Genomic DNA, 13624 nt, shown 5'->3' with positions numbered 1-13624 from the left:
GTCAGCAGTGTCCTCTCCGGATCTCACGGAGAAATGTCCTATTTTACTCTGCTAGATATTATCAAGGATCAACTTCCAGGTCTTCCTTGTGGGGGTGGAGATCTGGACACAAGAAAACAAAGCTGTGGTGTCAGAGAAGGCCTCCACCACCCTGCAGAGGTTCCTGCGGTGGAGGACTGAGGACGTGCTGCCTCGCAAGCATCACGATAATATCCAGCTCATCAGGTTTGTGTCCCTACAATCTCCGACGTCTTCCAGACAATCTTCCAGAGTCACAGACTTCGAATCTCACAACTTTCCTTTCTGAATTGTTCTTACTTTTAAAATTGTGCATGAAACATTTCCCCCTTCACTGCATCTCTATCATACGTGACGCCCCTCATGGCCTCCTCTCTTACATCCAGTGGCGCCCACTTCAAGAACCATGCACTGGGGGAGGCGTACCTTGCCAAGATGTGCACTGAGGCTCAGAGCGGGGGAGTCATAAAGGTAAAAAGAGATGCTGGACAGTCAGAGAGGAAGCAGCGGTCGGGGTTAAGGCTGCTGTTGGGGTTGAGTCTGCCCTCAAAGGGGACACTGTTGTTGGAGGTGAGGCTGAAGATGAGGATTAGGCTGCAGAGGTGAGCCTGTAGTTGGAGGTGAGGCTGTAAATGGGGATTAGGCTGCAGAGGTGAGCCTGTAGTTGGAGGTGAGGCTGTAAATGGGGATTAGGCTGCAGAGGTGAGCCTGTAGTTGGAGGTGAGGCTGAAGATGAGGATTAGACTGTAGAGGTGAGCCTGTAGTTGGAGGTGAGGCTGAAGATGAGGATTAGACTGTAGAGGTGAGCCTGTAGTTGGAGGTGAGGCTGAAGATGAGTATTAGACTGTAGAGGTGAGCCTGTAGTTGGAGGTGAGGCTGAAGATGAGGATTAGGCTGTAGAGGTGAGCCTGTAGTTGGAGGTGAGGCTGTAAATGGTGATTAGGCTGCAGAGGCGAGCCTGTAGTTGGAGGTGAGGCTGTAAATGGGGATTAGGCTGCAGAGGTGAGGCTGTAAATGGGGATCAGGCTGCAGAGGTGAGCCTGTAGTTGGAGGTGAGGCTGAAGATGAGGATTAGACTGTAGAGGGGAGGCTGTAGTTGGAGGTGAGGTTAAGATGAGGATTAGGCTGCAGAGGTGAGCCTGTAGTTGGAGGTGAGGCTGAAGATGAGGATTAGACTGTAGAGGTGAGCCTGTAGTTGGAGGTGAGGCTGAAGATGAGGATTAGACTGTAGAGGTGAGCCTGTAGTTGGAGGTGAGGCTGTAAATGGGGATTAGGCTGCAGAGGTGAGCCTGTAGTTGGAGGTGAGGCTGAAGATGAGGATTAGACTGTAGAGGGGAGGCTGTAGTTGGAGGTGAGGTTGAGATGAGGATTAGACTGTAGAGGTGAGCCTGTAGTTGGAGGTGAGGCTGAAGATGAGGATTAGACTGTAGAGGTGAGCCTGTAGTTGGAGGTGAGGCTGAAGATGAGGATTAGGCTGTAGAGGTGAGCCTGTAGTTGGAGGTGAGGCTGTAAATGGGGATTAGGCTGCAGAGGTAAGCCTGTAGTTGGAGGTGAGGCTGAAGATGAGGATTAGACTGTAGAGGTGAGCCTGTAGTTGGAGGTGAGGCTGAAGATGAGGATTAGACTGTAGAGGTGAGCCTGTAGTTGGAGGGGAGGCTGTAGATGAGGATTAGGCTGTAGTGGTGGGGCTGTAGATGAAGATTAGGCTGTAGAGGGGAGGCTGTAGTTGGAGGGGAGGCTGTAGATGAGGATTAGGCTGTAGTGGTGAGGCTATAGATGAGGATTAGGCTTCAGTTGGAGATGACGCTATAGATGAGGATTAGGCTGCAGATGTGAGACTGTTGTTGGAGGCAAGGCTATAGATGGTGATTAGGCTGTAGAGTTGAAGCTGTGATTAGATGTGAGGCTGTACATAGGGATTAGGCTGAAGAGAGGAGGCTGTAGATGAGGATTAGGCTGTAGAGGTGGGGCTGTAGTTGGAGGGGTGGCTGTAGATGAGGAGTGGGCTGTAGATGAGGATTAGGCTGTAGAGGGGAGGCTGTAGAGGTGGGGCTGTAGTTGGAGGGGAGGCTGTAGATGAGGACTAGGCTGTAGTGGTGGGGCTGTAGATGAGGATTAGGCTGTAGAGGGGAGGCTGTAGTTGGAGGGGAGGCTGTAGATGAGGATTAGGCTGTCATGTGAAGATCAGAGTTACATGCTGGATTCAGTCCTGAATGGTTCAATACAGTAAGAGCCATTTGAGATCTGGGACTTTGCGTTGTCTTAGTTCTGTATCTGTGCTTTCTCCACAATATCCTCTCTTGTTGGATCATAACATAAGCACATGTAGATTATATTAGCAGTGACCTGTGGAGGGCGCTGTAATAAACACTTGTCGTCCCCTCCATCTGTGGCTTCTCATCCATGTCATTTCTCTGCAGGACACGGGACTCAGTGCCAGAGAACTGGCTAAGTATATAGCGCATGAGATGGGGCATAATCTGGGCATGAGCCACGACACTGAGCACTGCTACTGCCCTGTCGCCACCGGGAAATGTCTGCTATCACAGCGCACCGGGTAAGCAGTGGTCCTGTCCGAAACAACAAATGCTGCACACCTGAAACACTCTGTGCTGCTCCTTCCACTATGGAATTCTCGGCCATTAACCTTCAGTAAGGTCAGCACTCTGCTCTCCTGAAATACTCTGTGCTGTACAAGAAAAGTACTTCTGTCCGAAGCGTAGATCCTCAGCTAATCTGTGATCCTCGTAGTGGCACAGACACCACATTCATCCCAGGGTTATGGCAGGAAAGCCGACCAATCATCTGTAGCGGTGCCGCCTGTGTCTGTGCTGCCCCCAGTGGTGGAGGCAGGTATGGTGGTCATTGCTGCATTGTCTCCTCCGCAGACACAACATGAATGAGATGTTCAGCGACTGCAGCCACCGCGCCCTCCACCGATTCCTGGAGGAGAATGACATCACCTGCCTGATGGACCGACCGCACACCTACATAGTGAGTCCGCCATCATCCTATGTGGGGGGATACAGTCACCGCTCCATGATAATTACATAGCGGTGTCCTCCTGGGAGAGTTAGGTGCTGATTTCCAAGATGAGCTGCAGTGTAAAGCATGGGGGGTAGGACTTAGCAGCAGGAAGATGATTCCAGATGACCTTAGACCCCATTACACAGTGCAGCTGAGCTGGAGTCACTGATCCTTGCTATGTACTAATCAAGCAGAGCTGCAGTGTAAAGCATAGCAGGGAGGTAATTTCATCCAGATCCTCTGACAGATGTTGAATGTGATACTCCGATCTGTTGTCTCCAGGATGAGCCGATGCTGCACAGCGACCCGATGGTGACTCTGGAAGCCAGTAAGTCCGCGGTACCCCCCAGGAGGATGTGAGTGACATAGCGCCAGAGCCGCACTGTGACCACAGCATGGAAGCAGTGTGACTACACGGATCCTAAGTGACGGTGAAGGCTCCCGCTGCCGCCATCCTCGCCCTTGTGTCCTCATAGACCGGGATTTACAGCAAAACCAAACTCTTCAGCCATGTTCACACCATGCGGTTTTTAATGCATTTTAGAGTAACAGCCTCTGCACAAGCTGTGACGAAATCATCCGCCACCTCGGCCCATCTATAAACAAGCTCTGCGCCGCCGGAGAAACCTTCTGGGGGGCAGGATAGTGAGAACAAAAGAAGCCTATGAGTTTGGTATCTCTGGACTCGTGCGGATCGGGAGAATCACGGCGCAAAATGAATCCCCAAAAAGATTGTGAAATGGCGGGTTTTTTTCACCATGGAATCCAACCTGGAATCTTTTTCTGTTTTCTTCAGTATATTTTACAGTAAAGTGAACGGCGTCAGACAGAACTGAAAACCGTCCGGGAAAAAGTAATTCTGAGACGGCCGACAATGGAGAGATAGAAAAGAAGTCGCCTTCAGCGGGAAGGGTTAATGGATCCTTGTGCTTATAAAGTGTAAAGAGCGGAAACCGGATTGGAGAGGGTCGAAGAGAGAGTTATCAGAGAGATAGCGGATAAGACGGGAGTGGACCAGGCGTTTAGAGATGAAGGGAAGATTAGAAACAGGTCTATAGTTAGCGGCACAGTTTTGGTCGAGGGATGGTTTTTTTAAGTAGTGGATGTATGATGGCATGCTTAAATGAGGAGGGAAAGATACCGGAAGAGGGAGAGAGGTTAAATATTTTAGTTAGGTGAGTGGTGACAGCAGGGGAAAGGGACTGGAGGAGATGTGAGGGAATAGGGTCACTGATGCAAGTGGTTGGGCGAGAAGATGCAAGGAGCCTGCTTACTTCTGTGACTGGTTCAAACTCAGAGAGTGAGCTAGATGCAGTGGGGGAGGAAGGACAGTGCATGGTATGAGGTGACTGGGAGATAATTTCCTGTCGGATATGGTCAATTTTTTTCTTTGAAGTAATTGGCCAGATCGTCAGCTCAGAGCTCCGTGGCTGGGGCCTGTACTCTTGGGTTGAGTAGGGAATGAAATGTGTCAAAGAGACGTTTCGGGTTATTGGACAGTGAGGTGATGAGGGTGTTGAAATAGGTTTGTTTGGAGAGGTGAAGGGCAGTGTTGTATGTTCTAAGCATAAACTTATAATGGATGAAATCTTCGGGTAGATTGGATTTTCTCCACAGACGTTCGGCGCACCTGGAGCACCGCTGCAGGAAACGTGTTTGCAGCGTGTACCACTGTTGCTTGCTCTTCCAGTTGGGAAGGGTTAATGGATCCTTCTGTTTGCTCCTTGTGCTTGTTCTTCCAGTTGGGAAGGGTTAATGGATCCTTTGCTTGTTCTTGCAGTTGGTAAGGGTTAATGGATAATAGTAATAATAATTTTATTTCTATAGCGCTGACATATTCCGCAGCACTTTACATTTCAGAGGGGACTTGTACAGACAATAGACATTACAGCATAACAATAATCACATAGATAATAACAGATACCAAGAGGAGTGAGGGCCCTGCTCACAAGCTTACAGTCTATGAGGATAAAAGGGGAGACATGAAAGGTGGATGGTAACAGTTGCCCTGATTGTATGGACCAGCCATAGTGTAAGATTTGGGTGTTCCTGTTGCTGCATGAACCAGTTAACAGTCTAAATACTGTATGTAACAGTACAGACGCAGAGGGCTATTAAATGCATAAAGCATGTGGGAACATGATGCGGGGAATCTGGTTATGGTAAAAATTCTGAATGAGCCACCCAGGGATAGATTAGGTTAATGCATTGAGGCGATAGGCCAGTCTGAATAAATGAGTTTTCAGGGCACGCTTAAAATTGTGGGGATTGGGGACTAATCGTATTGACCTGGGAAGTGCATTCCAAAGAATTGGCGCAGCACGTGTATAGTCTTGGAGACGGGAGTGGGAGGTTCTGATTATTGAGGATGCTAACCTCAGGTCATCAGCAGAACGGAGGGCGCGGGTAGGGTGGTAGACTGAGACAAGGGAGGAGATGTAGGGTGGTGCTGAGCCATGGAGGGCTTTGTGGGTGAGGGTAATACGTTTGTACTGGATTCTGGAGTGGATGGGTAGCCAGTGTAATGACTGGCACAAGGTAGAGGCATCGGTGTAACGATTGGTGAGGAATATGATCCTGGCTGCAGCATTCAAGACAGATTGGAGGGGGGAGAGTTTGGTAAGAGGGAGACCGATTAGAAGAGAGTTACAATAGTCCAGACGGGAATGAATAAGAGAAACAGTAAGAGTTTTTGCAGAGTTGAAAGTAAGAAAAGGTCAAATTCTACAAATGTTTTTGAGGTGCAGATGACAAGAGCGAGTCAGTGATCGTATGTGGGGGGCAAAGGAAAGCTCAGAATCAAGTATGACCCCAAGATAGCGGGCCTGTTGCTGGGGAGTAATAGTGGAGCCACACACAGAAATGGCAATGTCGGGTATAGGTACATTAGTAGAGGGAGGAAACACCAGGAGTTCAGTCTTTGACAGGTTCAGTTTCCGATATAGTGAGGACATGATGTTAGACACAGCGTTTAGACAATCGCCGGTGTTTTCTAGAAAGGCTGGCGTGATGTCAGGAGAAGAAGCGTATAATTGGGTGTCATCAGCATAGAGATGGTACTGGAAACCAAATCTACTGATTGTTTGACCAATAGGGGCAGTGTACAAGGAGAAGAGGAGGGGGCCTAAAACCGATCCTTGGGGGACCCCAACAGTAAGGGGAAGGTGAGAGGAGGAACCGGCAAAAGATACAGTAAAGGAGCGGTCAGAGAGATAGGAGGAGAACCAGGAGAGTACGGTGTCCTTGAGGTCAATGGAACGGAGCATAGTGAGGAGGAGCTGATGATCCACAGTGTCGAATGCTGCAGAGAGATCCAAGAGAATTAGCATGGAGTAATGACCATTAGATTTAGCTGTTAGTAGATCATTAGAGACTTTAGTGAGGGCAGTTTCAGTAGAATGTAAAGAGCGGAAACCGGATTGGAGAGGGTCAGCATGGAGCTCCGTGGTTGGGGCCTGTACTCTTGGGTTGAGCAGGGAATAAAAAGTGTCAAAATGACATTTCGGGTTATTGGATAGTGAGGTGATGAGGGTGGTGAAATAGGTTTGTTTGGAGAGGTGAAGGGCAGTGTTGTATGTTCAAAGCATAAACTTATAATGGATGAAATCTTCGGGTAGATTGGATTTTCTCCACAGACGTTCGGCGCACCTGGAGCACCGCTGCAGGAAACGTGTTTGCAGGGTGTGCCAGGGTTGCTTGCTCTTCTAGTTGGGAAGGGTTAATGGATCCTTGTGCTTGCTCTTCCAGTTGGGAAGGGTTAATGGATCCTTGTGCTTGCTCTTGCATTTGGGAATGGTTAATGGATTCTTGTGCTTGCTCTCCCAGTTGGGAAGGGTTAGTGGATCCTTGTGCTTGCTCTTCCAGTTGGGAAGGGTTAATGGATTCTTCTGCTTGTTCTTGCAGTTGGGAAGGGTTAGTGGATCCTTGTGCTTGCTCTCCAAGTTGGGAAGGGTTAATGGATCCTTGTGCTTGCTCTTGCATTTTGGAAGGGTTAATGGATCCTTGTGCTTGCTATTTCAGTTTGGAAGGGTTATTGGATCCTTGAGCTTGCTCTTGCATTTGGGAAGGGTTAATGGATCCTTGTGCTTGCTCTTGCATTTGGGAAGGGTTAGTGGATTCTTGTGATTGCTCTTCTAGTTGGGAAGGGTTAATGGATCCTTGTGCTTGTTCTTTCAGTTGGGGAAGGTCTCCATCTTCCTCTGCCTTGTGGTCTCCTTCGTGGCTCTGACCATCATCTTCTGGAAGAAGAGACCTGGAGAAACGACGCTGAAGAAATGGCCGTCCTGATCCCCCTGCGTGCAGCTGCTCATGATTCAGCCCAAGATGGCGGAGGAGAATTCGAGGGGCCGTCCTCACCCCTCCGCAGTCAGACTCCGCCATTTATCTGTGGCCGCAGGATCCCCCGCCATCCGAAATGCTGGCGATGGACAAGGAGCAGACGCCAGGACGCACCTCTGACCATGCTGGGAGTTGTAGTTCCCCAGATGTCCTGGACGATGATGTCATCGGTGTGACATGAGCTATCAGCGGTCTGAGCCGCGTGTCATAATAAGCATTATATTATTATTACGTGATGGCCACCATTTTCCTTAGGAGATGATGGGAATACGGACGTGACTCAGGACTCGGCAGGGTTTATGCCACTACATTTATGGACGTTATTCCCGCTGCCCGATATTATAAGGGCAAAAGTGATGAAAGTGATATACGGAGTGCGGTCTGTGAAATGGGTAGGACTACAAGCTCCAGCATGTCGTTCATAATAGAGGGCGTGCAGTACCGCGCTCAGACACTCGATGGCAGCGCAGTGTAAGCAGACGTCCGCCACATTCATGTCTCCTCCCGTCAGCCGCCTCTGATTTCTGAATGACACCGATCATTTTACCACATAGTAATGTGACAGGTCAGAGGTCACTGCCAGCAGGGGGCGCCCTGTACACCTCCGCTATACTGTACGCGGGGTCTCACCCTGTACATTCCTCCAGAGCCGGACACACCACAGCTGAAGAGCGTCTGCACCGAAGCTTCCCATCCTCAGAGGCCTGCACAGGTGACGACAGGTAGCACCAGAGTCCGGTGACCTGGACACAGGCATGTGCAAGAAATGCTGCAGCGTAAGAAGCTTCCAGTACTGGAAGGGTTAATCATTTATTAACCAAAAAAAATAATAAAAAAGAAATGTAAATCCCATCAGCCATGTGGTGACCGCCCGTCACCTCCGTCGTCCGTATCTGGTGACCGCCCGTCGCCTCCGTCGTCAGTATCTGGTGACCGCCCGTCACCTCCGTCGTCAGTATCTGGTGACCACCACTTTCTTTCCGCTGACGTCCCCACTATCATCATGGGTGACTTCAACATCCGCCAACCCCAAGCAGTCTGCAGCCTCCAGACTCCTGTCCCTTACCTCATCCTTTGGACGTGCTCAGTGGTCCTCCTCAGCCACCCACACAGATGGACACACATTAGACCTGGTCTTCACCCGCCTCTGCTCTCTTTCTAACTTCACCACCTCCCCTCTCCCTCTATCTGACCACCATCTACTCACTTTCTCATCCCTGTCCTCCTCTCCTGGCACCCATGTCCAGCAGCACCCGCACCCCCGCAGAAACCACACACATCTAGACACTCGCGCGCTGTCTGACTCTATCCTACCACTGTCCTCCATAGCTTCACTCCATGACACAGACGGTGCCACTGCTTTCTACAATGCCGCTCTCGCATCAGCTATTGACACGGTCGCCCCTCTCGTTCATGGCAGAATGCAACGTATCAATAGACAACCCTGGCACAATAACACCACTAAAAAGCTCCGGCAAGTGTCCAGGATTGCAGAGCGTCGATGGAAGAAAACAAATTTGCAAGATGACTTCACTGCATTCAATCAGGCAACACTCGCTATCAAATCTGCCCTCACCTCTGCTAAACAGGCCTACTTCACAACCCTTGTATCCTCCCTATCCTACAACCCCAAACAGTTATTCAAAACCTTCACCTCCCTCCTCCGCCCACCACTGCCTCCACCAACCTCCCTAATCTCTGCCGAGGACTTTGCCAGACACTTGAAAAACAAGATCGACCAAACAAGGCAAGTCTTCATTGTTCAACCACCACAACCCCTTTGTATACCAGATCAATGCCCAAACCCCATAACCTCCCTCTCCAACATCACTGAAGGGGAGCTTAATCACCTCTTCTCCAAATCGCACCTCACCAGCTGTGCACTCCTCCCCAACCTCACCACCAACACTTATCCCAGCCCTAACCCATCTCTTCATCCTATCACTAACTTCCGGTACCTTCCCTTCTGCTTTTAAACAGGCCACAATCACACCTATCCCTAAAAAGCCAACCCTCGACCCAACGGCTATGTCCAGCAATATCGCTGCTCCCAGTCACTTCTATACTCCTGGAGCAGCACGTCCACGGTGAACTTTCCTCCCACCTCTCATCTTAGGGTACGTTTCCACATACCGTAATCACAGCGCTTTGGACAGAGCGGAAACCCCCGCTCCACGCAAAACCCCACCCCCTTCTGTCCGTGCGGTGATTCCGGATGTGCTCAGTGAACACTCCGGAATCGCCGCAGGGTAGCCATGGACTAGGCTGTTTACCTTGCGGAGACTGAGCATCTCCGCAAGGTAAACCGATATGCTGCGGTCTAAAAAGAGGCGCCACATGTCCGCTTTAGCAGGTGTGTCACCCACGTAATCGGACGCATAGTGGAGATGAGATTTCATAAAATCCCCTCCACTATGCAGGAACATCTGGCCGCTGCGGATTAAATGCTGCAGCAGGAAGCAGCGTTCAATCCGCAGCTAATCCTGAATGTTTCAGCTACGTGGAAACAAACCCTAACTTGCTGTTTGACAATCTTCAGTCTGGTTTCTGCCCCCATCACTCCACCGAGACAGCCCTGACCAAAATTACTTACAGCCAAATCAAATGGACAATACTCTATACTCCTCCTCCTAAACTTGTCCTCTGCATTCGACACAGGTGACCACTGTCTCCTTCTACAGATCCTCTCCTGCTTTGGCATCAAAGACCTCGCCCTATCCTGGATCTCCTCATTCCTTTCCAACCGCACATTCAGCGTCTCCCACTCCCACACCACCTCCTCATCCCACCCTCTCGCTGTTGGAGTCCCTCTGTTCTAGGACCCCTACTTTTCTCAAGCTATACACTTGACCTGGGGCAACTCATAAAGTCCCATGGATTCCAGTACCACCTTTATGCTGATGACACTCAGATCTACCTCTCTGGCCCAGACGTCACCTCTCTGCTGTCCAGAATCCCAGAGTGTCTATCAGCCATATCCTCCTTCTTCTCCTCTCGCTTCATCAAACTCAATGTGGACAAATCTGAACTCATCATCTTTCCTCCATCTCCCAGATCGTCCTTACCCGACCTAGCTATCACAATTGACATCATGCTTTCCCCTGTACCGGAGGTCCGCTGCCTAGGAGTAACCCTTGACTCTTCCCTGTCCTTAAAACCGCACATCTAAGCTCTCTCCACCTCCTGTCGCCTCTAACTCAAAAATATTTCCAGAATCTGTCCTTTCCTCAACCCTCAATCTACTAAAATGCATGTGCATGCCCTCATCATCTCCCACCTCGACTACTGCAACATCCTTTTCTGTGGCCTCCCTGCTAACACCCTCGCACCTCTCCAGTCCATCCTTAACTCTGCTGCCCAACTAATTCATCTCTCTCCTCGCTCAATCCTCCGCTTCTCCCCTCTGCAAATCTCTTCACTGGCTCCCATTCCCTCAACATATCCAGTTCAGATTACTAATACTGACCTACAAGGCCATCTATAACCTGTCTCCCCCATATGTCTCTGAACTAATCTCCCGATACCCTCCCTCACGTAATCTCCGGTCCTCCCAAGACCTCCTTCTCTCCTCCACACTTATTCGCTCCTCACCCAACCTCCTCCAAGACTTCTCCCCAATAGCCCCCATCCTCTGGAATTCTTTGCCCCAACATGTCTGACTATCAACCACACTCGGATCCTTTAGACGGAACCTGAAAACCCACCTCTTCAGGAAAACCTACAGCCTGCAGTGATCCCGCTACCTACTCACCATCACTGGAGCTGCTGCAACCCCCCAGCCTACTGTCTCCTTCCCCACCATCCTGTAGCATGTAAGCCCGAAAGGGCAGGGTCCTCTCCTCTCTATATCAGTCTGTCATTGTTAGTTTACTGTAAGTGATATCTGTAATTTGTATGTAACCCCTTCTCATGTACAGCACCAAGGGATCAATGGTGCTATAGAAATAAATAATATCTGGTGACCGCCCGTCACCTCCATCATCAGTATCTGGTGACCCCCCCGTCCCCTCCATCATCAGTATCTGGTGACCGCCCGTCCCCTCCATCATCAGTATCTGATGACCGCCCTTCCCCTCCATCATCAGTATCTGGTGACTGCCTGTCCCCTCCATCATCAGTATCTGGTGACCACCTGTCCCCTCCATCATCAGTATCTGGTGACCGCCCTTCCCCTCCATCATCAGTATCTGGTGACCGCCCGTCCCCTCCATCATCAGTAGCTGGTGACCGCCCGTCCCCTCCATCATCAGTAGCTGGTGACCGCCCGTCCCCTCCATCATCAGTATCTGGTGACCGCCCGTCGCCTCCATCATCAGTATCTGGTGACCGCCCGTCGCCTCCATCATCAGTATCTGGTGACCGCCCGTCCCCTCCATCATCAGTATCTGGTGACCGCCCGTCCCCTCCATCATCAGTATCTGGTGACCGCCCGTCCCCTCCATCATCAGTATCTGGTGACCGCCCGTCCCCTCCATCATCAGTATCTGGTGACCGCCCGTCCCCTTGACCGCCCGTCCTCTCCATCATCAGTATCTGGTGACCGCCCGTCCCCTCCATCATCAGTATCTGGTGACCGCCCGTCCCCTCCATCATCAGTATCTGGTGACCGCCCTTCCCCTCCATCATCAGTATCTGGTGACCGCCCGTCCCCTCCATCATCAGTATCTGGTGACCGCCCGTCTCCTCCATCTTCAGTATCTGGTGACCGCCCGTCGCCTCCATCATCAGTATCTGGTGACCGCCCGTCTCCTCCATCTTCAGTATCTGGTGACCGCCCGTCGCCTCCATCATCAGTATCTGGTGACCGCCCGTCGCCTCCATCATCAGTATCTGGTGACCGCCCGTCTCCTCCATCATCAGTATCTGGTGACCGCCCGTCCCCTCCATCATCAGTATCTGGTGACCGCCCGTCCCCTCCATCATCAGTATCTGGTGACCGCCCGTCACCTCCATCATCAGTATCTGGTGACAGCCCGCCATCTCACCCCTTCTGCTCCTGCACAGATTATGAAGGAGCTGGGCAGGATGTTGTTCCAGTGAGATTACATGCTGTTCTGCAGCAGTTGTGAAACTACAACTCCCAGCAAGCAATAGTCAGACTATCATTCACAGGGTCGGTGTTATTCTTGCTCTTCCTCCTTCTTCCTCTAGGGGGCAGCCTTGGTCTTATACTCGTACCTGCCATTACCAGTTGTCACCCATAGCTGGCAGCAGAGAGCCATCAGTTGGTGGTCGGGTGCATTGAGGACATATGGCCATTTATTGGGTGGTATGCTAATTATCTCCAGCCCCCCACAGTTGCAGACCACCTCACCCACTTCTTCCCCAGTTGTGACTCTTCCCCCCTGCTGGGCCTTTGTCACATAGTCTGTGCTCCACTGGCCCCATTGTCTGGGCCCCATTGATGGGGGTGACTGCGGCTCCTATAATAGACTGATGCGGTGACTTATTACATTATTAGGTGTCGGGGCAGGAACATAATGCGGAGTAGTGGGGAGATCAGCGAGCAGAAGAGAGCACCCTGCGTAACCAGTATACGCTCATATATGTACCCAATATGACCAGTGTGACCCTAGTGATCATGGTGTAGTGCCCATATAGCAGTGCCCATACAGTGTATACACAGCAGTGCCCATACAGTGTATACACAGCAGCGCCCATACAGTATATATACAGCAGCGCCCATACAGTATATACACAGCAGTGCCCATACAGTATATATACAGCAGCGCCCATACAGTGTATACACAGCAGTGCCCATACATTATATATACAGCAGTTCCCATACAGTATATATAAAGCAGTGCCCATACAGTATATATACAGCAGTGCCCATACAGTATATATACAGTGCCCATACAGTATATACACAGCAGTGCCCATACATTATATATGCAGCAGTGCCCATACAGTATACATACAGCAGTGCCCATACAGTGTATACACAGCAGTGCCCATACAGTATACATACAGCAGTGCCCATACAGTATACATACAGCAGTGCCCATACAGTATATATACAGTGCCCATACAGTATATACACAGTGCCCATACAGTATATACACAGCAGTGCCCATACATTATATATGCAGCAGTGCCCATACAGTATACATACAGCAGTGCCCATACAGTGTATACACAGCAGTGCCCATACAGTATACATACAGCAGTGCCCATACAGTATACATACAGCAGTGCCCATACAGTATATATACAGTGCCCATACAGTATATACACAGCA

General features: G+C 50.4%; 1 protein-coding gene across 1 annotated transcript in view; it reads left to right on the top strand.

The window, feature by feature from the left end:
* LOC141072634 (disintegrin and metalloproteinase domain-containing protein 12-like) overlaps positions 1-11364 on the top strand; it is a 66859-nt gene extending 55495 nt beyond the window's left edge. The window contains exons 9-13 of the mRNA XM_073559930.1: positions 56-225; positions 405-489; positions 2439-2575; positions 2907-3012; positions 3328-11364. Coding sequence (XP_073416031.1) covers positions 56-225; positions 405-489; positions 2439-2575; positions 2907-3012; positions 3328-3405 — 576 coding nt within the window. The 3' untranslated portion in view covers positions 3406-11364. The remainder of the gene's footprint in view (positions 1-55; positions 226-404; positions 490-2438; positions 2576-2906; positions 3013-3327) is intronic.
* The last annotated feature ends 2260 nt before the right edge of the window (positions 11365-13624 follow it).

Source organism: Dendrobates tinctorius, unplaced genomic scaffold (assembly GCF_039654945.1).
Source record: "Dendrobates tinctorius isolate UK_male_01 unplaced genomic scaffold, ASM3965494v1 ptg000282l, whole genome shotgun sequence".
Lineage (NCBI taxonomy): Eukaryota > Metazoa > Chordata > Amphibia > Anura > Dendrobatidae > Dendrobates > Dendrobates tinctorius.
Note: the sequence above shows the minus strand (reverse complement) of the source record. Positions and strands in the feature narration are given on the sequence as shown.